The sequence below is a fragment of the Styela clava genome, chromosome 6 (assembly GCF_964204865.1).
Source record: "Styela clava chromosome 6, kaStyClav1.hap1.2, whole genome shotgun sequence".
Classification (NCBI taxonomy): domain Eukaryota; kingdom Metazoa; phylum Chordata; class Ascidiacea; order Stolidobranchia; family Styelidae; genus Styela; species Styela clava.
The window spans coordinates 10671242-10697563 of record NC_135255.1 but is presented as its reverse complement, the minus strand read 5'-3'; the positions used below and the strand labels follow the sequence as shown (position 1 = coordinate 10697563).

At 33.2% G+C, this 26322-nt stretch overlaps 1 protein-coding gene across 4 annotated transcripts; it reads right to left on the bottom strand.

Annotated features, from left to right (window-relative positions):
- Positions 1–1687: 1687 nt before the first annotated feature.
- Positions 1688–23667, bottom strand: LOC120331105 (synaptotagmin-7-like). 4 transcript variants are annotated; one of them, XM_039398137.2, is made up of 10 exons: positions 23474–23667; positions 20614–20714; positions 15494–15744; positions 13782–13932; positions 13350–13463; positions 11190–11337; positions 7646–7812; positions 6348–6462; positions 4240–4439; positions 1688–3166 (listed from the first exon to the last, which is right to left on the bottom strand). In XM_039398137.2, exons 1-10 carry the CDS (start codon positions 23538–23540, stop codon positions 3062–3064), a joined length of 1419 nt encoding a protein of 472 aa, XP_039254071.2. In that variant the 5' UTR covers positions 23541–23667; the 3' UTR covers positions 1688–3061. The 4 variants fall into 4 exon arrangements, with proteins under 4 accessions (XP_039254071.2, XP_039254072.1, XP_039254073.1 ...); XM_039398138.2 differs by lacking the exons at positions 20614–20714; positions 23474–23667 and adding an exon at positions 19986–20140; XM_039398139.2 differs by lacking the exons at positions 20614–20714; positions 23474–23667 and adding an exon at positions 17400–17610.
- Positions 23668–26322: the final 2655 nt, after the last annotated feature.

The following is a 26322-nucleotide window of genomic DNA, read 5'->3' as shown; positions in this document are numbered from 1 at the left end:
CAGGAAACTTGAAAACCTATAGACCCCGGTTAGTCAACTGACGGACCGCGGTCCGAATCCGAACCTTTCGAGTATTGGATTCGGACCGCACTTAATTCTTTATTTTGGATCATTAGCCCCGCTTTTCAAGTTTCTTTGTTTAAAATGATTTATATAGTTTTGAATATATATGAAAAGAACTAGAACATCATAGTAAACAATCTTTATTTGCTGTAGCCGGCAGAGGAAGTGCGCGTTTAAGGATGCCGATATATATATAAACTTCTGGAAAGACCGAACCCAAATATATTTGAATTTTTGTATGCTGGTTTGTATTAAGTGCAAACCTAATGACTTCGAATCCTAACTATCTCTGCATAAGATACAATCCTATGTTCCCTACAAGTTAACACTAAATCTAGAACAGAAAAACTACGGCTCTTCCACCAAATACTGGCAAACACGAGACTGTCCCAACAACAGGTTGCCATAATTTGCACAAAGAGTTAGTTAAGAAAATACACTAGATAACAATCAAATTATTATCTAAAAATGAAATAAAAGTTGTAGATTATAAGCTTATACCTAATACAATTCTAAATGGGTGAAATATTATGCAAACGCCAATGGGCAAGTTACCGAGAACCCCCGCAATTTTCAAAGCCAAAGCACAATGAAAGAACCTAGCATAGAGTTATTCGGACAACATGCAAATTAGCTGCTACTTCTCACGTACGTAACACAAATAACAAATAGTTCACTGATTTATCTCATGCGATCTTGCACATCAAATCTGTTCCATGCGTCTTGATTTGAACAAGTGTACCCGTGTGCAAATAAGTAAGTTGAGGCGAAGGGTATAATTCTTTGAAGTGCAGTGGCGTTATGCTCACAACTACTTGTTTTTGTGCGATATACTCATGATATGATATCAAAACTGGATTTTTGTTTTGCACTCTACTGATAAAAGTGCAAATGTAAGGGAAAAAATATTAACATTTTTTGGTACTCCCGAAGTATGCGCACCAAGATGTCGCACAACCCGAACCCTAACCTGGAACACAAACTGAGTTCAGGTTGTGCGCCATCTTGGTACACAGAACTTTTTAAAATAAGAAAAGTAATAGCCTACTAGCGACAACAACAATCTTTAACCACTAAATGTTTCGAAGCATTTGATCCTGTAGTTGAACAGAGTAGCGATTTTTCCACAAGAAGACGAGAATGTAACAAGACAACATTAGTCTATACCGCTGCTCTAAAAACCATCGTGAATTATCGTGTTTGTATTATCGTATGAATATTGCAAAACTGGCATACCTATTGAAAACAGATGTTGCGAAAGAGAATTTCCTGGAACTCAATAAAGTATCAATAAATAAATTGGTGGACCTCTCTTACACAAGGTGTCACATCTCCCAAAAGCTGTTTGTGCCATTGCAGTACCCCTTCCAACCAGTATAAAATGCTCGAGGCATTGCTTACCCTGCGTATTACCCGTAACTTTGCTCAGGCACAAATCACTTATATGTCTGAGTGAGTACGCGCGACCTTGCTTCAAGAAAGGCTTATTTAAGATTTATTTTTGACCCACGAACAACAAAAGGTTGCCAACCACTGCTGTATATGCTTGAGTTCAAAATATAGTGATACTGATCCTGAAACATTCTAGTTTCTATATACTATCATACCATTCCAAAATCATTCGTAATATATGTTTGCTTTGTGTATTGCACGACATGTTGAAGCGACGTGAAGTAAGTGGTAACTAAGTTCTCAAATTGAATAAAAAATAATAATAATGTGCAACAAAATTAAATTTCATTAGCAAAAGTACGCAAACCCGAACGGATACTATTGTATAACATAGCATCAATAAAATACTACTAAGCAATACATTTTCACGTTGACCTGGGGTTGCTAAAGTTCTGCAAATGATGAACCGCGATTATAAAAACGTCTAACAAATGTAATTGCAAATCTTAAAGAGTTAACTTAGATAACAGTAAAGTAAATATGTAATCATATATATATATAAGGAAGCAAAAACCTCGACGTACCAAACTATTAAATTAAAAAAAAAAACAGTTGATCAATTTGAATCCATGACTAAATTTAAATAATATTGATCAGTGGTGGATGACACACTCTTTACAATTTGAATATTTATTAAATCAGTCTACCTCGGGCAACCTAAAACCAATTAGACTTTCTAAAACATTTTCCCGTTTCCAGTACACAATTTGAATTTTTAAATTTCGAAACTGAGATTTTTGTAGGTTTTTTTTCGTTTAGAATAGATTTAAGTAGTCCAAATTGAAAATTCAATAAAATTTCCGGGGCGCATCAATACGTTACAACTTTAAATGAATCGATAGAAAAAATATAACCGAATTACCTTCCGCTGGTTAATTCAACGAAAAAAAAAAACAGAATCTGTGGATCGTATACGTTCGAGTATGGCACGCGAATGAGTTGAACAGTATTGCTCAGCATATTCAAATTAGTTATAAATGTTAACAGTTGTTACTATTATTCAAATAATTGGAAAAAAATGCAAATATCTTTTTAAAACCTCATGGCATTTCCCACACTACTCATTATTCTGCCGTGACAGTGATATACTGCAAATTATTAATTTGTGAATGCAAAAAATACGACGCAAAAGATACACGATAATTCCAATTTCTAATTTGACTGCCATAAATATCGGCTAATCATTGTAGAATGAACATAATCAAAATTAGATATGCTATTGATTGTTACCTCAGATTGGTATGGACCAGAAGATGACACTTTTGTATTTTCCGCAACCAGGTATGGATAGATTTATTCGCAGTTTGTCACTACCTTCGGTAGTTTTTGGGGACATACTACGACGCTATATCATCAATATGGACAACGCACTTTTATAACTTGTAGTAAGATATGCAGAACACAGTGCTTTATTCAGATCTACTATTTCGTGATGTACAATACGTTTTCACAGTTAGTTGTTTGACTGTCTTGAAGAAAGACTGCTTTGTTATCTACTGTGCGTATACATCTGTGTAGAATTCAGTTATTTGTATTTGCTTGGTCATCAAACTTTTAGAATATGCCATTGTTCAACAGGCTGTCGAATTTTTGTCAGCATCTCCTTCCAATGTCGTTTCTCCAGAGCGTTGCTTTTTGTCCCCAAATATATCTAAAATCAATAAAATACTCAAAATAATACACGGTTCTCCATAAAGATAAGTCTAGTACCCGTATCGGCGATGATCCGAAGTCGATTCAAATATGTTCTTCGGTGAAACCAGTTTTATGAGTTTAATATTCTTGTGATATAACACAAAATAGCAATAAGGTACTCGAAAGTTACCGGACTACACCATTATAATCGGTTAAACAAATAAGTGGTATTGACCAACTGAATACATCCTACAACCTTTTATTCATTCTTTATTTCAATCAAACAAATCTTATGAATTGGGATATGATTTGGCACTGGAAGTAAGTTGGAAAAGAATATGATAAGAAAGAATATCTCGGTCCCAGGTCAAATTGTCATTTTTTCTTCATTGCACACGCAGCACTAGAAGACCTATTTGAGCCAAACAAAATTATATTTGGCTCGATTGTCGAATCACGCATTTACGAGAAATTTATATTTCGGATCGTTTGTCATCCAAATGGCATTTACCAGCTTTAGATAAAAATTCAGATCAAAACTAAATGTACTTTATTCTCTTATTTACAGTTTGGTCATTCGCTTTATCCACGTTAAAATATGAGCTGAGAAATGTCTGACGTTTCACACATCGCCTTTACAACCCTCTTAGCCTTAGAGCTCCGAGATAGGCCTGGGCATATGGAATCGAATAATAATTTATTCGAATCGACTAAGACTAGAATTTTGAATCGTCGCTAGCTTGTTTTATTGTTGGCACAAAGATCGAGGTGAATTCTTCATTTTTGTTATTCAAGCCATGTTTTGAAATGCAATTCTGACATAAGACTCTATTGTTCCGAGTTAATTATTGATGAAACATGTTCTTTATTGTGGGTGAACACTCAGCAAACTGTCTGAGTGTTAAGTTACGTTTTTACAGCAATTTATGTGTGTTGTAGGATCTATTAAAGTAAAAAATCACATACAATTACATATCTCCCATTCCATCCAATATTCGATTCGAAAAAACAAATATGCGATTCGATTCTGAAATCATCGGAAATTCGAAAATGACCAGCCTTATTGGAAGAAGGTAAAATAATACAAACCTTTCCTATCGTCTCATTCCGGCCGATTTTATCACGATCCATAACACTGATTTCCAGTTGTATCTCACGAAGTCGATCCATTGGCGACGCAAACACAAATTTTTCATTGAAATTAGGATTCAAATTATTCTTTATAATTGCTGTTTTCTGCTTGTCAACTCTTTTGCCTCGAACCATCAGCCATATTTTAACGTAAGGATCTATAAAACATGATATCATGACATTAAAAAAACGCTTTGGAAGTTAACTCATTTACAAAACAACATCTCGTCTCGGCACGACTGAGGTTGTGTGATCGGAGCTCGGCTTATGTATTTACATTGGATTCAAAGCCGTATTTTCAAACTCTTTGCAGTTGAAGACAAATTCATGAATTTAAAATTTAAAATCTTCAAAGTCGGTAGTCACAGTCGAAATTTTTAACCAACGATCAAAGACCTGATAACACTACATTATTGTCATTAAAAACAGTGTTATCCCGAACCCGAAAAGTTGGAGGAGGGTAGATCTAATTTAATTTCACTCATAGTTGGAGGTCAAGATTCTTGGAAACAGGAATAGAAAGTAGGAAATTGGTCGTAATCAAGAGTCGGCATCATGACACTACAACCCATAAACCACGAATACAACGATTTTGATAGATGCCTGATTGGATACATATATATTATTATTACATTTAAATAAATCCTGTGCCGTTCATTATATATAGCCTATGGACGTCGGATAAAAATCAACTTCCTCTAACAACTCCAATAATACAAGCGAATTGAACAACAAATATATTTTTTGAACTAATGCATGTTTTTGCAATGACGTTGATCAATCACGGGACTCACTTTATAGAAATATGTTTATTTCTAACGTCATTCCCAAAATTATTGATTCAAACAGAACTCTCACGCGAACTCATTGCTGGTTTGTGTTAATTCAATTAAATAAAGTCTGTGTGTGACTGATTAAATTTTGTTTAAATGTCGACTAAATCAATCTCAAAATGGAATTGAGTCGGGAAAAATTAAAAGAGCAAAAGTGTACAACTAATGGTATTTATACAACGATGGAAACGATAGAAACTAGATAACCGAGTGGAAAACTTCTCACGATGAGATCAAGGTGAATCTTCATATATACCGTATCTCTAAATATCTCTCGAACTACACGTTCAACGAGAGAAGTAATTTACATACTTAGTGTTTAGTTTGATAAATCGTAGCCTAAGCAAAAACCGTATCCAAACATATAGGATTTCTGTCGCGTGGCTGTTAAGGCGTTGACGTATTTGATAACTAAATTCGTGTTGCCAATCTACGGAGGAAAACAAGCGCCTATGATTGCATTGTGTCCACGGTGTCATTGTGTCCATGAGGGGCAGGATAGCCAGGTTCAAAAGCCGAAACCCTTGGAAATGCAGGTTTAAGGGTTTTCATATATTTTTCGCATGATTATAGAATCTTGCTTTTCCATTCTCTAATATGTGGTGACATGTCAAAGCGATTTGAGTGAATATACGCACTCGGGATCGGTGTCTATAGGGTTGAAGTCTTAATTAAAGTTTCGTATGTGGATGCACCCTACAACTTTCTATTGTTTGATTAATGCTACGTTTCTCCCGGGTTGAAAAGATGCTGTTTATTCTAAGCATCTTTTTGTGTCCTATTATATTTCAATCGCTTTTTTTTATCATATTGTGTTTAATTAGTATTCACTTAAGTACATTATCTTGTTATGCTGTTCAACCAGATGCTCATTATAGAGCATATTTGCCATGAATAATCATGCTGGGAACATGTACCAGGTGCGGACGGGGATGAAAAATGTGTACAATCACCATATACATGGAAAGCCTACTTGTTCTTCATCTTAGAAGCAGTGAGGAATATGCCTGACCCGACTATGAAATATACGTGTCATATATTAAAATTTTGCGTCATTCTCAGATAACCTATCTCTTTGGAAATTCATTCATGAACATTCATTCTAGTCTGCCTACCTTTTGAGTCACTTTACACAGTATATTGCATTCTGGTAGCTAAGGTATTCTAAATTTCCAGGCGCTCTCCTTCTACATAAGTAAAGTAATGGTGATATAGAAAAATCGTTTTTCTTACCGGAAGTGCCGCCGATATCCATAGGCTTCAAATTCCTCGCTTGTTTGATTTCTACGTCTATTTTACCTTCAACTGGATGATAACAGAGAGATACAAGTAGCTCGCCACGTTTGTTCTATTAAAATTACAAGAAAAAAAGCTATATACATAAAGATTTGAAGACATTTACATAACCGAGTGGCAGATTCAAATAAAACTGTATATTTTCTCTTTTAATCACTTCCATCCACGAATGTAGACAGAAAACAAGATTTATCATAAAAATGTAATTAATGATGTGCAAGTGCAGTTCAATGACAATGATCTTAATCGCGCATATGTTGCTATTATTATATTATGAATTTTAGACGGTCATTCACTACATATTTATCGACTTCTTGTCATTAACAAGTAAAGATGGCTTTTAATAGTAAATATTCTACGATCAATATCCATATAAAGCTATGCTCAACCAAACGCCAAATTTATCGGAGATTATATGCAAGTATGTAACAATTTTTCCGCAGAAGTGCACACTGCATCAAGCAATAATCAAGTATGGTTTGGAATTTCGTTAAACTCATCCAAGTACATGAACACAAGTATTGGATTTTATACCATGTGAATGACAAAGCACTAAAAATGCAGATAAGAGCGCCCCCTCCCTGGGGACTTTGACTTGGAGCGATGAATTTGCGTTGACGTCATTAATTGACATCTTCCCCAATTCTGAGATAACAATCACTCATTTATGCAAAATGGACCTCCTGAAGTATGCGCACCAAGATGGTGCACAACCTGAACTCAGGTGGTATACCAGGTTAGGGTTCAGGTTGTGCGACATCTTGGTGCACATACTCCAGGAGTACCAGAAAAATATACTGGGCACTAATAACTCGAGGTGCATGAATGAACGAAATACTCCGGTTCTTTCAGTCCGATGGATTAAAAATCACTATAAAAATATTTGACACAGAGGGCTGTAGATCAATCACAATGAACTTCAGTTGTTCCGGCTGCTTTTTAATGCAGTTTTTCAAAAACGTTTGCGTTGCGCTAAAAACAGAATTGATTTTCTGTCAAAAATGTCTTTAATTAGTGAAATTAAATCATTTTCCATGAAACTTGAACTATTTGCTTTGGTATGGAAATCGATCGTAAGTGACCAACATGTTGCACAGATTCGATCGATGAATACATTTCTGAAAAAAGTGGCTTTTAGCAGCGGATGAAACATTTATATAAAAATAATCAATGGCGTAGTGTATATTTTATCACAATCTGTTAAAAATCGCAATCTTATATAAAGTAAACCTTACCGATCCAGTACAAGGTGTCAAGTATTCCCACTGTGATGTGCTGTCTGTTAAATCAATCTGGTGCAAAGGAATGCAGACTTCACCGATTGGATCATTTCTGGAGAATCTATCCCAATCCATGACTTGCATATAAAGAACTCGTTGTTGTATTTTATCGTATGAAAGACCTGAATGAAAATTGGAAAATCAATATAATGAAAGTGCTAGCCTACTGCTTTTTGAATGTATGCCAACTGTCAAAAAAAACTAAAACAGACATTTTGCAATAATGATTGAGATTGAAGTAAAGCGTGAATCACACTCAGAGATTTTACCACAGAGACGTTCCCATAGCTGTCTCAGCTTAACGTGCCAACCTGTACCCGCTATTGCTCATTTTAGCATCTATCTATATCATCGAGTACTATAAAAAAAAGTTTTATTGAATATGATAGTTCAAAGTAAAAAATGGAAGTTGAGATTCTAGCGACAAATTCTAAAAGATAATGATTTGTGGAAAATTTCACGCTACACGTGTATATATACACTTTAAATGAAAAACAAAACCTGTGCTGAATACTTACATAAACCTAATCTCACGTCATCTTCTTATCGATTTATTTATGTTAAACGATCCAAGGGGAAAAGGCGCAAGAGTAATCAGTTTATATCTTATAGAATTCTAAAAATAAGTTTACCTAAATTGTGCGTTTATATTTTTGTGACATTTTTCGTACTTTTGATAAACAGTGTGTATTTTTTGTAAAAAAGTGGGCTCTGTCAAAATACACCAGCCCACAAACGTCGTAAGTAGTATTTTATTTATATATTTACTCAATAATATCAATATGAAGTAAGACCTTGTCATTTGTCTATAAATGTATCGGTAGTATTGTTTTTCCGGCAATATCACTAAGATTTATGATTTGAAATTTCAATGACATAAAATAGATTTTTCCAATTGAATGCCTAATTTCAAATCTTCTCCATATGGCGTAACAAGAAAATATACTCAGTTGCGCCATAAAATTTTAATGCAGCAAGCAACAAAAACACGAGGTAAAATTGAAGCAAAAAATTCTGAATTTTGAGAAACTCCAATAATTTACATAATATTTGTTATGATGAAACTGGTTGATGTAATCCAATGGGGAATATAATTGCCTCATTTAAACCTATAGATCAGGGGTTCTCAACCTGGGGTTCGCGAACCCCCAGGGGTTCACGAGAAGATTTCCAGGGGTACTTGGACGGCAGTCTAGTTTTTGTGTGTCGCTGTTTTTTAATATCCTTTAATACTATCAGAGGAAAATGCGTGTCGATTGAAACTAGATGCCAATTGAAACGTAGATTTTCCCTGATGTGGTGCGTTGTTGTAATTGTGACGCAACAATGTGAAATTCACGGCTTTCGGTGTCTGATTACCGGGGGTTCGCGTTGGTTGTTTCGTGACTCGGGGGGTACTTGACAAAAAAAAAGGTTGAGAACCTCTGCTATAGAGTGTGATCAATTGAACGACGATAAAAAAAACAGGAAGCCACACTCTCTTGTAATTTCAGACACCACATTCACTAGAACTGTTACAAATTAAAGTGTTGCATATTACTTTCTGCAGTCACTACTTATTCAGTATTCATTCATTGAAATTGATTGCAGTAGAACTATACAAAAACCACTTGAACACCAAAGTCTTTTAAAATCTACCAAAAAAATTTTTTTTTGCATATATGTCCAATCTAGACGGGTACGCAGCACTTCTTATATCCATCATTTGGGGTATAATCAGAAATGTGTCGTTTTGACAATAACTTCATTTAAAGGATGAAATAGTTCAATTTTTTAAATACGATCTAATACTGAGCTGTTTATGGAAAAAGAATCCTTCAACCTGTTATATATATATAAATTATCATTTGTTATTTTCGCCTTGCATTGATTAAATGTATTCCCCTCTGATACATCAATGTAAAACATTGGTTTTGAACTCTGGGGGATGAGGTAATGGATTACATTATTGAGTTTTCCATAAAATAGTTGAAGTACCAGATTTTGAGCTGGTATTATTAGTTGTGTATTTACACGAAAGTTTGGGTAATTGGCAGACCTGAGATTTATAACATATTGTGTTGTTCTACAACAAGTCATATTTTATTTTATGATTCTAAAGTTGCAATTTATGACGTGTATCAGGTCAAAATTAAAAAAAACTTAAAGCATGATATAAATTTGAAATTAATAATTAAGAATTTTTTATTTTATTTTCCACGGTTTTTCCCGTTATAATATTTTGAATATTATGTATTTTTAGAATCAATACGACCACGATGCAAAAAAAGATAATTAGATGATTAAATGCATATTCTCATTATGATAAAATAAGTTATTCCAAACAAAAGTGTAAAAAACAAAAAAAATAGTTAATGAAAATATTTTTTTAATTATTTGGTTAGTGTAAAATATAACTTCATGACGCTAAGAAAGAAATTTTTAATTATAACAAAAATTTTATGCTGAAAATATTTTATATATTAGTTGTTTATTTCATCACATACGCAGTAAAATTATTTATTCCATCGGCGCTCCAAAAGTATGTGCACCAAGATGGCGCACAATCTGATAACCCCAATATGGTGCACATATTATGTTCAGGTTGTGCGCCATCTTAGTGCACATACTTCAGGAGCACCATCTTATCATTTTTTATCCTTGACTGGCGCCATAACCGCGACTCAAAAACTTTTCTAATTAAGGTAATGGGATTTGGGCTACCTCCGATCGTCATCAAGACCAATTTCAAATGGTATGCAATGATTATTCAAGAATAATTAAGATAATGTCAATATTTCGTTCAAAATACCCCAATATAAATTGGATTCGTCTGATCTTTTTGAAGAAAATACAATTATCTTATTATATCTATTATTCGAATGTCAACTGAAGTTCAACTAAAATAGCGTTGGTTTAATTAGTCTGGGAGTCACGGCAAATAAATTGAAGTAATCAATATATTAAAAGCTATATGCAACTCATGAATCAGTGGGAAAGTCCATTATCATGACCAATAAATATGAGATAGTCTATTGCATTTTTGGACATATAGTGGACTCAAAGATCGTTATGCTATTGTGATGTTGTTGTTGTTGTTGTTGTTGTTGTTAGAATTCTTTTTCTTTTTGTTATAAGAAGATAGCGCTTCTTTTTAATAGTGGACCAAGTAATGCTATAAAATGCTCAATGGTTAAAGATTGCTGTTGTCGCTAGAAGGCTCTATTACTTTCATTTATTTCAAAACTTTTTGTGGGCTCTATGGAATTCGTTTTTTGTGTGTGATGACTTCATCTAAATAATAATAAAAATTGCGCACCCTCTGGCGGTTCCGCGTTCGCAATTGTTGCAATCTGGTGGTCAGTCGAAGTTGCAAAGACGACGCTTCCGTACCTTCACTGTGGAAGATTAGATACAGGTACCTGTACTACCCCGTGTCGCAGAGTTTAATCAAAATTGCAATAAACCGGTCAATTTTTACCTAACAATGTCTCAATTCGTATTTATTAAATATCCCCACCTTCGAATAATAAAGTCTCATTCCAACTTGGATTCAATGTTTTTCTTCGAATTTTCGTCTCTAATTTTCTTTTCCTGTCAGGTAGCAGACAGCACTTTACGAAAGGGTCGCTGAATCCGGACAAATCCATTGCTGGCAGATCGGTTGCCTGAAACACGAGGAAAATAGGTAAAGTTTATCCTACAACAGGCTATTATGGGGTTGACCGTTAGGTTTCCACTTTCTGGTACTAAATACACCGTTTGGGATAAAATATATTAAAAAATCGCATGATGATATGAATCCGCATTTCAATGTAGTATCCAACATCAGCACGAATAACAAAATAGTAAATGGGCCAAAAAAGACACCCATTTGTATATATATTGGGACATCGGGTTCAATCTTAAAGTGATACTAGGCGGGGATTATATTTTCTTGGATTTTTGTGCAGATGTATATCAATCTGGCTTTGCATAAATTATAAGACCGCAACACACGTTCGAGCCAAAATGCACTACCTTGGTCATTTCTCGTAACTCAAATTCTCAGATCGCGTCAATAAAAAGGTAACTCATGACTGGAAGGCAAGAAAAGTCAATGAAAAAACTTGAAGCATAAATCGTTACTGACTGTAAAGATAATGTATATTATGAATAGCTAGAGGAAATGCTGAATAAAAATAAAAAGGTATCATTTTTAAATGGTATTTGGTGACAGTAATCTAACAAAATTCTGTTTTAAATTCAATAAATAGAAAATTTGCGAAAATATTTTTTCTTTGCCTATAAAAATAATATTACAAACAGATACGCTTAATCGTGAGTGCAAAAACTCGCGGTCATTTTTTGTCTTATCGCTTAGTTGTGATTGTTCTAACTTCAATTCTCTTGACTCTGACTTGGTTTTGAGTCGAAATCTAACTATGAATACGAAAAATTGTATGTCACTATACCTTCCCAATAAACAAACATAAATTTTATTTGCAATGACATTTTATCCGGTTTAGTTTGAGTTGTTAAAAAATACAAAAAAATGGTCATTGAACATGATTTGAATTCAATGTTGAATAAATAAATTAAATGAGAAGTGTTTAGAAACAAGCATAAGATATTTGTAAATATTAAGACACTTAAAACGCATAATTTCCCTGCCATATCCCATTTCATGTTACCTTTTCGCTTTTTATTTATTAATTACCGATTCAGTCGTGCGCTGACGTCAAATATCAAAGTTAAAAGTCGTTTCAAATTATAAATTTTTAATTTATTTAAATAAAAATATAAATATTTTTTTCTTCAACAATGTATGTTTCAATATTGGCGAACAAACAATATTGGCAAAATGTTGAAAATTTTTCCGATTAATTCAATTAATTAATGCATCATCCTTGTATAACTTAAAATTCTGAATAGTTTGTTGGGAAAAGGTAAAACTTCCTTGTGATATTAACCTAAAATATTGCTTATCCCCCCTTTATTATCAGTAAATATTTTACTTGGATAAATTATTAAAAATTCACATCTAGTCGCATTGTCCCGTCGTTTGTTTAATTGACCTTGGCACGTCATGTCTGCTTGGTAATTTGTGCGTCTGTATTTTGCGTCACATTTGAAAATTAGGTAAACAATTAATGTTTAGCATAACCCTACTTATAACGATGATCTTTAAGGACGTTTAGTACGATATACATAAAGGAAACAGGCATTGTACAAGCATCCTATTCTTGGCGGAGATCAACTTTTAATCAAGCATGCATGGTGTATATTTAACTTATTGAACGATTGTAAAGTAAGCGATTAATTTTTTTAACAGCCTATACTAAGGAATAACTTTGATGCGCCGTGTCTTATTTTGGCAATTTGAACGTCTGTCCTTCGTTTGTCCAGAAACAAAATGAACTTTGTAGTATTTGATATAGCGTGCCAAGAAAGAAAAAACATTACTTTGATAAAGTCATGTTTTTTTCTCCAAACAAGTTAGGACCATTTAAATGATGAGATTGAAACAACACAAAAGATTCTTTAGATATGATCCAATTTTTGATTAGCTTTAAAAATATTCTAGTTCTAGTTTCCCTAACATTGTTGACTTAAATATTTTTCAAGTTTGTGTAAGTCTATTCATCTATTATTTCTGTAGTACAAAAAAATCTAAACGTAGTTTTTAGCTTTTACAAACCTTCAATATCTTAACTACTAATGTCATTGTATCGAAGGCATATGCAACACTGAACTCCAGTCGACCTCTGTAGTCTGCACCTTGTGGTGGAGATGTTGAATCATCTGTTATCAACTGTGAAAAAATGAACAAAATTTCAACATTTTCGGATCCCATTATAATGTTCATACTGTAGAGCAGGGTGTTACATTATTTATTAATAAGTCTTGCAATAGATTAAGTATCGCGTGAAACTGTGTCATTCCCAGTATACTAAAATTAGAAATTAGAAGCCGATGGTTTCCCGTGACTTCATGCACTTTTCTCACGTCAAAATGAGAAAATAATTCAGCAAGTGTATGGTTTATTGTTACTGCATAATTTACAAATTTTTGCTTTCGATTTGATTCGTATTGAATCTCCTCAAAGCTGTCTACCAAAATCCCAACTTACCCAAGGATCGAATGGAAGCTTGAATGAATCAGGTATGAAACTACTCCTCCTTTTCCCCGGCGTCGTAGCTCCCTGCGTTCTGTAATTTCCATCTTTTGCTTGCGGTTGAACGTAAGATGTCCTTATTTCACCGATTGGAGATTTGTCGTACCTGCAAATAAAAAATAGTTGAACTACGTTTATATTAAAGTGATCTATTATATTTTTGGTTTGAAGTAATGAATATTAACCAGATTTCCCTTTTTGATCTGGTATTTCTATACTGGCGAAAATCTGCTTAAAAATCATTTGTTATTATATTATCAATTCTTGATCTGCTTACACGAGCGCATGAGAAGATTTTGAATATGAAGAATAGTGCGTTCATATATTATGTTATTTAAAACAACTGAACTGAAACTCTTGAGTAACGTTTGACCCTAACGTATATTACTTTGTGCGTACCCTCTGGACCCTCATGACGTGCTTAAAGATAACCGCAACACTATATCTTATATTATGTTACAGTAAAGTACATATTGCAATGCCTTTTTGAAACATGCATGACGAAATCCCGTTTTCTTCAAGCTTCAAAAATAAATTGTGGAATGCATTCAAATTGCCAAAAAGGGATGGAATGTTGAAAAAAGACCATTATGGCCACACGGGACCATCGTGGGGAACGAAAAATGCAAGGCAATTTGAATTATTTGAGAATTGGTCAAATACTTTAATTTGACGTGAAATCGTATTGACAAGTTGGCTTTTTAAAGTACATGGACAAATTTGAAATCTCTACGGTAATGAGTGACATGACTTCATAGGTAAAACACAACTCACAGGCAAAAGAATACATGGACATAAATTCTCAGTAACAAGAAAAAAATCATAGTCTCGTGGGTATGTTGTCCTTCATGGAAAAAATTGTATGTTTAATTATGGGTCTCCGTTGATATTTCGAAAAAAATTTACCTCCGAGCGAGCCAATTTTCTATTTAAAAACGGCGACATATGCACCAATCGCTTCACAAGCACAGCAAATACCATTAATTTTTGTGACAGCGAATACACCACATGATACAGCAAATTCCAATATCTATTTTTGGGTATTGCAGATCACCCCGTCATAATAAATATTCATGAATTGATCCGAAACTAGAATGAATAAATCATGCGAAGTACTTCGTTGCCAAAAGCCCATACCAAGCATAAGATATATAAAATGATTCTACAGTGAGAATTCTCTAAAAATCGCATTGCAAAAACTGTCAAAGATCTTCCTTCTGCTTCGACCCTAATCCTTTTAAGTATATGGTATCTAAAACATAATATTCTTCGTTTTTTGATTTCAGCGCTTACCATGATTTAATTGAATCATCATTGAAGCCAGATTTACAAACCAATCAGATACATTTATAAGTAAAATGTACGTGAGAAAGCTAGCTAACATAAGTTTATTAATGTATTGTTTTGCCCAATCGAGTATCAAAATCTAATTTTACCAGGGAGAGTCAAGTTCGACTATAGGTTTTAGCTCAATCAAACCTCGCAAAGATAAATCTTTAGATTCCATATCAAATGATAACAATAAAACTTGTTGTTTTGAATATATAGTTCATTAATTCATCATGTTTACATTTTTTGGCCTTTTTAATTCTATATTGATGAAAACATTCCCAATCCTACTGTGTAATTGTTGAACGCAATAATATTGTACAAACAATGCAACCTACATTGGTGTTGAGTTTCCATTTCTTGAATTGGCTAGTTGGTTTGTGCTCCCGTGTGTACTTTTTAATCGATAATCCAGTTCCCCTGATGCTGAAGTATTTTGAAAAAACGATGTAATTTTGGTCCAGTGACTGACTTTTCTTGTTCTTCCACCTGTGTCGTTCATGCTCGATGATTTGCTTTGACTGTTGTTTATGTTACGTAATTCATCTGAAGCTGAACTACGAGACTCTTCCTCTTCATCAGCAAAACTCTGAAACGAAAGTTTGAAACTCATGATATTTTGCATCGAATAATGTACGCATGAGCAATAGAAGGAGGAGTCATGTCATCGGAAATTTTTAATCCTATTAATAATAATTATTCTTGGACAATTATTTCGGGTTGGATTAGTTTCCACGCTCATATATATAGCGCTGCTATAGCTAATGTCGGAACAGAACGATAAATTCATTTTAAAATATTTTTCGACGTTAAGAAACCTATTTATGGTGGAGCCCCATGGAAGACAACTTGTTACAAGCAAACAAACAAGGATGGTTATATATATATATATATATATATGAAATATAACCCCGTTATTTCAATAAATTCCAGATTAGTAGCATATAAATTGATACAAATAATACACTACCGAATCTAAAGACAGGAAAAAGACATGCTAGGATTTTTTAAACTAATAAAAATCACCGAAGACAGCTTCAAGTTTTATATGTGTCAGATAAAGATTGCAATTGTGAAAACTGCAACAAAGTTCCGTTTTGCAATACTTTTAACGATAGATCTATCGTTCACATATTTTTTATTCTTAATTCTTAAAATAAACTATGTATATTTCTAATATTCCTGATTTTATTCTGTTTGAAAAAACTTACCCAATGTGCAACGGTAATATCCTAAGCAAAGCTGATTAAAATTACCGGTATAGCCGAATAGCATTACCTATCGAATAACAAATAATCCTCTTAATTTCTCCTGAAAGACAGAAGCCTGGCTATTGAGTCTTTCTAAAATATGTTCCTAATAATGCTATGTTTCATATATACCGAGATTTTATGTAACATGAATAATTGAGATCTTTGCATAAAACATGTTCAATAATAATGCAAACATTACTAATAAGCACCTGCCCAATTAAACATATTATACGAAATAACACTTCCGATTTCTGTCAACACTTTGTTGTGTATGCGGTCAGTAGCTAATATAAATTCTTATCACACGGTAAAGCAATTTCGAGGCGTTGGGTATATCGATTTTTGAATACAGACAAATTATTGAACAAAAACAATAGTGCTAATACACATATCGAAAAGATGGGATCATCTCGATCAGGAACGAAGTAATATTGAAACAAGAATCACCAAGTGCTCCAATTATATTGAGTAATGTTGATATCGAAATTCAATAACTAATTTAACACGTTTTTACTTCAACTTCTTGTTCATGTTATAAATCATTCCGAAGACGTATATTTTACTGTCACTTTGCGTCGACTTTTCAAATTGAGCCACTTTATGTATAAGATATTTTTGTATAATTTTACACTGTTTTATAGCTTTTGTAAATTTCAACACAGATGGCAATATTGCTAATTACCTACCAGTATCTTATTTAGTGAAATATAGCAAATATTTGTATTGATTAAGATTAAATTTATTCCATATTTGAAGAGGATAAATGGTAGCAGAAGGAAGGAAATATTTAAAAAACGATTATACCCTTTTCTTATTTATATAGCATGTTAAACACATTAGTACTAAATAAATATCATTCCGCGGAGCTATACTGACAAATTCTTTGCAGTTTGAAAAACATCCGGTACAAAAAAAAACAGCAATGACCGTTTTGCTCAAAATATTTTTAGGAATCAAATTAACCCAAAACACGGTTAATATTTATACTCACAAGCCATCGAAACCATTTGATCCACTCTTCAATATTAACATACGCTCGTATATCAAACCCATCCATTGCGACTTTTCAAATTTCCTCTACTATTGTATCGAAGGCCTCAAATCTGCATGTATATTCGTCTTCACACAATTCTTCAAATCCGATTTGGGAACGCCGTTATCCACTTATATAGATTTGAGTAAGCCTAATTTTAGGGTTGCGGTTTGATCGTTCTGCTCAGCCTTTTATTGAAATCGACGTTTTGTGACGGAATTGTACCGCTTATATCGGACCCGTGATAATTGAATTGAGACATTGGACGAGATGGTTTTTGACTTCTAAGTAAACTTGTTACTTTTACAGTTAAATCATTTTTTTATTTCTTGTTTGATTGCTGAGTAATTGAGAAATTGGGTTACCAATTTTTAACGCTCAAAAATAAGATACAAAGGCGAGCGTGACAAAACAACTTGAATTCAAAGTGTCTTTGATAACTAAATTATATGATAATTGACAGATATTTGATTTCAAGTGCATCCAAGGACCATGTTTGAAAGATTATCACTTCTTTGAGTTTTTAACTAAAAAAGTTGATTAACAATTCAAGCAATTACCAGGCCATTCGCAGCGGCTTATCGCGTTGTTTGTACTGAAAATCAAATTATTTTTTCATTGCGGTTTTATTGAGGCCGAGGGTTTTGATTGATTTCAGTTATTAAATTCGATTTCTAATTATTAAATCACATTTCTAATTATGCTTCGTGAAAATGGATGCAAAAACATTTTTGGCGTCTTATGTCGATTCGTTGTGTATTAGACGTTCGTTCCATCGAATAGCGCCCAATAATAGGGTAAACATCATCTAGAGATGTGAAATATTGTTTAACAATTGCTTTTGACCAATCAGTTATTGAAAGAGACGGGCAAAGTAATCGTAGAGAATCGTTTATCTTGATCAATGAAAGAAATTCCAGAATTTAATACGATTGTTGAAATCGCGACGATTAATCGTATATGTCCATCGTATATGTCAGCAATGTCCAACATGCCCACAACTCTATTTTAATATTGATATTTAACTCTCATTTTCTCATCGTTTAAACTGTTTGAGTATCGTTAGGTTTGAAGAATGCTATGTTCAAGCCAACTAAAAAGGGAACACTCGTATATGGGAGCACGTCAGTATAACTGAAAAGAATTCTACAAAAGCGATTTTGAAATGAAGCATTTTAACTCATATATATCAAAGCTCATCAGTCGCGTAAAGTTTATTACAAAGTATATTCTTCGGACTTTGCCTTCTCATGTTATTAAATATTTAATTTTCATTTATCTACGCCAACCGATGACCAGCACAAACAAACGAAGCAAGATTCGGGGGTCAGGGCACGGGAGTCATCGGTCAGCTCATGTATATACCGTAGTGAAACTTATCTCTCGATTGATTACTTCCATCGTATCTATCTACTTCGGCGTGTATTATTAAAAATGTTGCATACTTACAATTTCCAATGTTTTTAAACCTACGTCTCTACCTCTCTACTCTGGTACTTACTTGATGTGATAATTCAAAGATCGATAATAAACACTGTAGCGGAAATTAAAGAAACAAAAGTCTATTTCTCCTCACTGGACACAAAATGTTAACTAAATTAACCTCTAGTATCTGACCTTATACGATTCCTTTCTCGATATTTTCCGCGGAAATTAACACCCTTTGAAAAAATACTTCAATGAATTTTCAATTAGGTGATAAATTACGTTAGCCTTCAGCAAAATCAATTTTCTTCGCCGTCCATGTAATCATTATGAATCATCACAATCAGCCCAGACCATTTGTAAGTACAGTATGGACAATTATTAAAAATTAATGGTCCTCGCCATGCGTGCTACGTTTTTCTCAATCTGAAAAATCGAGCATACTATATTGAAAAAATATATAACGTGTATTTGCAAGTAACTTTGAAATGATTTGGAATTTTTAGTTGAGAAAGTCTCGAGCATAGGTAACCTAGCATGTATGTCTAAATTTTAATTTCCAAAAGTGCAAAAAATGAACTATTTATAAACAGAGATGGAATGTTGCAAATGCCGATATTTCGTACGCGTTAGTTTCATGCCGAATCCAGTGATCCAATGATCTTTATCCCAGAATTATCCAAGGGATAATTCTCCCTCGTTCCTTCTTCGCCGATCTGCGAAGATGGCGATCCCTTACTCTTTCTTTTTTATGTACGCTACCTATGGTTAAGTACAACGTATTTGGAATTTTTAACCTGAACGTATTTTAATGCCTTTGTGGAATAAGCTTCAGTTCCGATTTTTACACTCAGAAAGCCATGTCTCGGAGATGTTCTCAAAATGTACTCGAATATACACTCAACTTTTGGTTGTTACTGATCGCGTTTAAGTTATATTTGGTTTACGTAAAATATATAGAAATAAAACTATCGAATTATTAAATAGAAAAGAATAGCAAAGTTATACAAGTGTTGGAACTGTAGGAGTTGTCACAAACAAAAATCATAATTGCGTATAGCTGACATCGCTAAGTCAAGATTCAATCAATAAAAGAAAAATCAACTTAAAATATCTTACTCGTCTTGCTCCACCGCAACTTAGAAGTTGAACCATAACCCTTGACGATATAACAACACATAAAAAATCATTCATTACGAATAGTCATCGAGCCTATGCAAGATACCCTATGTCTAATTAAACACCTCGCATCAAGAGCGCTGTTGCAGACTGAGCGTCAAAGCTTTAATTTTCTCTCGCCTAGGTATAATTCGTTTCTGCATAATAAGAAGGAGCAGTAGTCAATTCCTGTCTATATCTCATCGACGCTAATGAAAAATGAATAAAGCTATTCAAAAGTTGAAAAATTCGACTTGAATTTGAAGTATTCAAATGAACTGATAGATAATAATAAGAATACATTTTAATTTGTTTTCCAGGCACTGATTTAAATTATTTAAAGTTAAATGAAAAGTTATGGAGTTTTAAACTTTTTATTATAAATTATATCAACTATTCAAATTCACATAAACTAAATAACAAACACTGTTTACTGATAAAATGAAATTTGATCTGGTCTGGGTTCTGATAACTACACGCATCATCTCAATGTTTAGTTTTATCAAAAAACAGTATCTAAAACCCGAGAGACATCCCAAGACGTAATAGTTTTTTACGATATGAAGTATGTAATATAATTCACCCTTACCTTTTTTCGTGATCTTGGATATAAACAGTAAAAGCAAGCGATCAACACAAACCCGAATGCCAGCATTGCAGACAACACGATCACTGTTCTCGATTCAGTCCCTGGAGAAAAGAATAACTTAGTTAGAAAATGAGTTTTATGGTGAAAGGATGTCCAAGTCAATTTATCGTTTTTGGTCGGCATAAATTTAAAAAAATATTAAGGGAAAAATTCACCACAGCCATGTTGCAATGAGGATTAGCGATCAATCGTGAGCGGGTCATAATCTTTCACTTTTTGCCGATAAGCTAAAAATTCTCTTTTTGTTTATGTTCAATAATCCCATTTTACGGTTCATGTGTACACAACTTAACGCACCGGGATTTTTAACATTTTGTCGTTAGAAACATGCAGCTTACAATGGAGTTTTGTAAATGAATATTGAGATATTAATATCAAATTTATTTTGTTGTCTGAAATATAAATTTATTCAATTAATGCGTCAAAAGGTCTGATTATTGACAGTAATAATATATTCTATGAAATATCGAGTCGTGAATGTTTGTTGTTGTTTGATTGGTTCGCTACTACGAAAAAATCGAATTTTCTGAATTGTAACACACATTTTTCATGCTTGCTTAGAAGGGATAAATTTCCAGAACCCAGTAGAGGTAGTTTTGATAATATATAGTGAAGGCATTACAATTTCTACTCTTTGTTGCGAGTTTGATTAGCGTATGCTGGCCTCAACTCAAGAAGTAGAATAATTGTGGCTTTGCGTATAGCTTTTGCAAGAAGAGCGAAGATCAATATCTCAAATCTCAACGCGAATGTGGCAGATGTTAAATTGCAAATTGGGGAGGCTTTAAAACGTCGCCTCGCATAATTTCCATACCCTGGCTCATTACCATTCCGGAGGCATCGTCTAATTGCCATTACCTTATAACACAAATATTAAAATTGGTTATCTTAAAATAAAGTAAATTAGACGGAAAAATGTTTTACTACACTTTATAAAAATAACAGACACGATTTGTTTTTCGAAATGGGAAACAACCTCCTTTTTCGATATTACACATACACTATGTGACATTAATCCTTCATCTAAAGACGGGTTGTTTTTTTGTGTGAAAGTAGTGTGAAAGGTTATCCTATTAAAGCCAGTATTTGTGACTTCAAAAAATGCATGCAAAGTGACTTTGTTCAAGTAGTTATTTTCAACAAGAAAGTTCATCAATTATTAATACGAAAAACTTTGAGTTTCGAAAGACATAGACAGATTTGAATTTCATAGTTCGAACGTAACGGACTGGATCAGGATGATTATAGTATCATAGTAAAATAATTCTAATTTGATACACTTAATCATTTTCCCTTTTAAAGGCCTTAGTATTTACGTTGTTTATACAAATGATCCATGTATTCTAACTCTAGTCTTTTGAATTTGGACGTTACATCCGAGCTTTGCTTTACTATTTTGCAAGTAGGTCACTCTAATGCGCCATCTCGCGGCACCGATTTGAAGGGACTCAAAATATTTATTACCAAGCACCAGAGGGCTGGGGAGTCGGAGCCGGAGTCAGAATTTCCCACTTTCAGGGCCGGAATTTTAAACATTAAATGTTAAATAAAATATGGTTTTCTTTGGGTTCAGCGCTGGAGTCGAAATGTTTTCAGTCCGGAATCGGAGCCAAAGTCGTGTTTTAAATGAATACATCTATGTTAGTGCAACGTTTACTTGATTTTTAATTGTATGACTAACTGCCCAAATAAAATAAATGACATTCAAAAACTATCTATGTATGTCCTATTGTTATTGGAAAAAAGATGTTTAATACCTATATTCAAAACGAGTGTGGTTTGCTAAAACGGATGCAAATAACAAATTCTCACGTATTTTGGTTTGAACAAGTACCGTAAATAATTTGACAGATAAGCAAGTTAGCATGCCCATGGAAAATTGCCAGCTTGGCTCAATGCTTTCGATTTTGAACGATTTATGTGATATTATCCAACTTTAACTAGAACAATTTTCTCATTGGGCATATCTTTTAAAAAATACTTACTTGGCCGAAAGCAGATTACCGATTTGTCATCAAAAGGTCTGGCGAAAAACGTTACAATGGATAACGGTATTTTTTTAGGGTATATGGATTGTAGCAAAAAAAAGATTTAATTTTTAGAAGTAGAATTCATTCTCATTCATTCATTTTGAATTCTTGTCTTACCTAAGTTCAGACGTTAGTATTTTTGTGTTAATATTTTCTTCCAAGCTCACGTGAGACAGTTTGCCTCAGTTTACAAACTTTCCAGGGGGACTAGCATCACCATATTCGGTCACGGTTACTCTTCAGGAGTATAGGATATCAGTATAATATTTACCCATTAAGCTATGCCGTCGGGTTATGTGTATTTTTTTTATTTATAAGTAAATTAAGCGACTTCGTTTTTTTTTCCATTATTTTCCTGACAGGATGTAGGTCGTAAAGTTTTAAAAATAACAAAAGAGAAACGCTAAGCAAATCATCAAAATTTGTGGTTTACTATTGAGCCCCATATGAATGGATCATGATAGAATGGAAAAGTAACGGAAGTGAAAGCTGTCTATAGCGACTTCATTCATCTTTAAGTACTAAACATTTGAAATCAATATGTCCATTAGTTGAACAGAACAGCAGTTTTTTACAGCACCAATTTGATCAACAATAACGACTCAAAGATCTTTTGCAAGCCCAATAAATACTGTCTATTTAATGGGATGTATTAAATTTTTGTATCTTATTCTTTAAAAACAATGATTCCAAAAAATTCAATATGTTTTCTAGATCAAATTAAGGAAAAATACAAATATATTGACAGAAAAATAAAATATTGATCTCACCTTTTACTGCCGTTTCCGCATCGCCATCTTTCGAAAATCCATCGTCTGCATTTCCCTGAAGCCTCATCGTGAATCAATGACTTGGGATGAAACTTTATTCAAATTACTTAAGAGAGCGTAGAGACTTCATTCACGAATATCGATATGATGCCGCAATAAACTACACTATTCCATATTACCATATTATAGTCTAAATTTCTACATAAAAAATAAACATTGATTGGGTTGATTAGTTATCACACTAGCCAAAACTAATAATACTATTCCGAATTTATTTGAAATTAGTATTTTCGAATATATTAAAATTGAGTTATGTTTTGCAAAGACGGCATAGAAAACAATTTATATTAGATCAGTTTGAAATTGAGAATGCAGAAAAATTATAGATAAATTATAAATTATATGCAGAATTAAATTATTAAAGCCATAGCTGAATTTAAAAAATAAATAAATAAAAAATTTGATTAATATATTTTTACAGTTATTTTATGTGAGACTTCAATTTTTTAAAATGATGGTTTTTCACTAACTATTTCAAAAACTATTCGATATCATTCCTAAAAATAAAGAATATTGAATATCGGATAAAATTTAGTCTCTTGAATCATTTTCATCTTGTTTCGGACATCCCTACGACTAATCTGCAAAGTAATTATAGTTTAATGGATGAGACTTGGACAATCATTGGCACATATCTGACCTTTATAAAAAAAATCCCTTGAATTAACGAGTATTGATGAATCTTAGAAACCTACAGTTATTACTGGTTATACAAAACAAGCATATTTCAAATGAATTAATCATTATTTATAATAATAATAAAATGTTCAGTCGCCCACACAAGATTAAGTTTTTCGTTCCTCTGCACTAAATTTTTTCGAAAACCTGTGACGTAGAGTATCGAATTCATGTCTAAATGATATATGGGTCTATAATGTCGAAGCGATCAAACACTATTAATAGAATATTAAAGACCTTCTGGGACGCGATCTCGTCAATGCAAACAAGGTTAGAAACGGGTAAAAGATAAATACGGAGTGTACTCCTAAATATAAGCGGAAAAGTTACTTTGCATTTTTGTGAATAACCGAATCAAACATCAGCTATAGTTTATCTATCTAAACACGGAGTGAAGCATTGAATGTATATATCTCGAACGTAGGCATGTAATTTGTCAATACTAATATAAAACAACCAGTCATTACATGAAATACTATAACTATAGATTACCGTGTACTTCTTTATCAATATAGTTTTATCAATGAAATCCATATTGATATATATCATTTAATTTAAGTACTAGATTAAAGATATATTTACCGTTCTTTAAGTACATTTTTAGTATATTATATAACTAAATGATAAGATTGTCGTCTTACAATATACAAATTGAAAATGGCGTTTTGTTTAGGATACAAATTGTTGAAATTTTATATATTTGCATAAATTATGAAGGCAAATTTGTATACTATCAGTGCTATAATTTTCACAAAATTAGGATTTACTTTTCGAATGAATTTTGATGATGAAATAATTCACTTTTAAGCTAAGGAAATGGTGAATCGTAACAGAGTTGTAAACTGACTTATTACCATGAGCGGAAAACAAAAAATCAGCCTGGCGTCAATTATATTTTGGTCCCCCAAGTTACACAAGTCAAAATTTATACCCAAGCTGGAAACGGAATATTAATTTTGAGCACGGTATAACGCACCTTCCAAATACAATCTACATTTAACACTACAACCTATAAAACTCGTAGTACAGACCCTGTGAAATGGCAGCGTTAAAATGCTTAAAATTAATCAAACTCCCCATCCTGACTCTCAATTACAGCATTAGATTCCTAGGTTTAATCTTAGATATAATATCTAACAATTCCCTTATTCTTGGTTCGGTATTTTATTGAGGGAAATCTTTCTGTTGCATCACAATTTGTAATATTAGCAGAGATAAAACCTCGCGCAAGTGTTATAGATCAACCCGACCGAACGCGTTTTACCAACAGCTGCCTCAGAATATGACAGTTATAAAACCACACTCAGTCCTTCTGCTTTCTTTCGCAGTAAGGAGCGTTGTTTACTCGCGATTTTCGTTGGTAGATTCTTTCTTGCTCTGCTGCACGATAACTGCTAATCGACTCATTAAAAAGTTTTCTTAAAATAAAGTCAGAATCGAAATCAATTACCAAAACCATAATGGTCAAGCTGTTGTTTAACAATTACTAGCCTCACTGCATTTAAAATAAAGACGACTACGCCAATTTCAGATCCATATTCAATATTATTACACAAACTATATAATACCTGAAAACCAAACGATACAGACATCCAAATTACAGATCAATATTTATCTAGTCGTTCACCTTGATGAAGAAATTCGAGACAACTTCCACACGACACCAATTTCCCACACAGCGATCTATTAAAATTCTATTTTCTCCTTCCTTGATCACCTGGAACCGTTCTGCTACGACTCCGCTACAATCATGATTTAGCCCATTTAAAAATATATATTTCAATGTGAATAACCTCACGAACGTTTTTCTGGTGTATGAACACAGGTCATAAAGACATTTGAACCTACACCCCACAATTACGGCTACGGGGATGTTTGTGTCCGTTCGGGGATTTAATTTTAGTTATATAACTCAATTTAGCGTTTTTGGTTATTTATAAGTTTGAAAAACCTCCAATTCTTGAATATCTATCGCTTGGACATATGTGCTGATTAAGTCAAATTCTTAAATATTTTTTAAATTTTGATTTTGGAGTGTTTGAGCAAAATACAAAAATAAAAAGCACCTGTACAATCAATAAAGCCCATCTGTTTGGACAGATTTGTACTGT

What these genes read in the sequence shown, in the direction of transcription:
- LOC120331105 (XM_039398137.2), bottom strand. Translation starts at nt 23,540, where the DNA reads ATGAGGCTTCAGGGAAATGCAGACGATGGATTTTCGAAAGATGGCGAT. An exon ending in TGCGGAAACGGCAGTAAAAG is followed by an intron (nt 20,715 to 23,473) that starts GTGAGATCAATA and finishes TCTTTTCTCCAG; the next exon opens with GGACTGAATCGAGAACAGTG. An exon ending in ATCCAAGATCACGAAAAAAG is followed by an intron (nt 15,745 to 20,613) that starts GTAAGGGTGAAT and finishes CTTTCGTTTCAG; the next exon opens with AGTTTTGCTGATGAAGAGGA.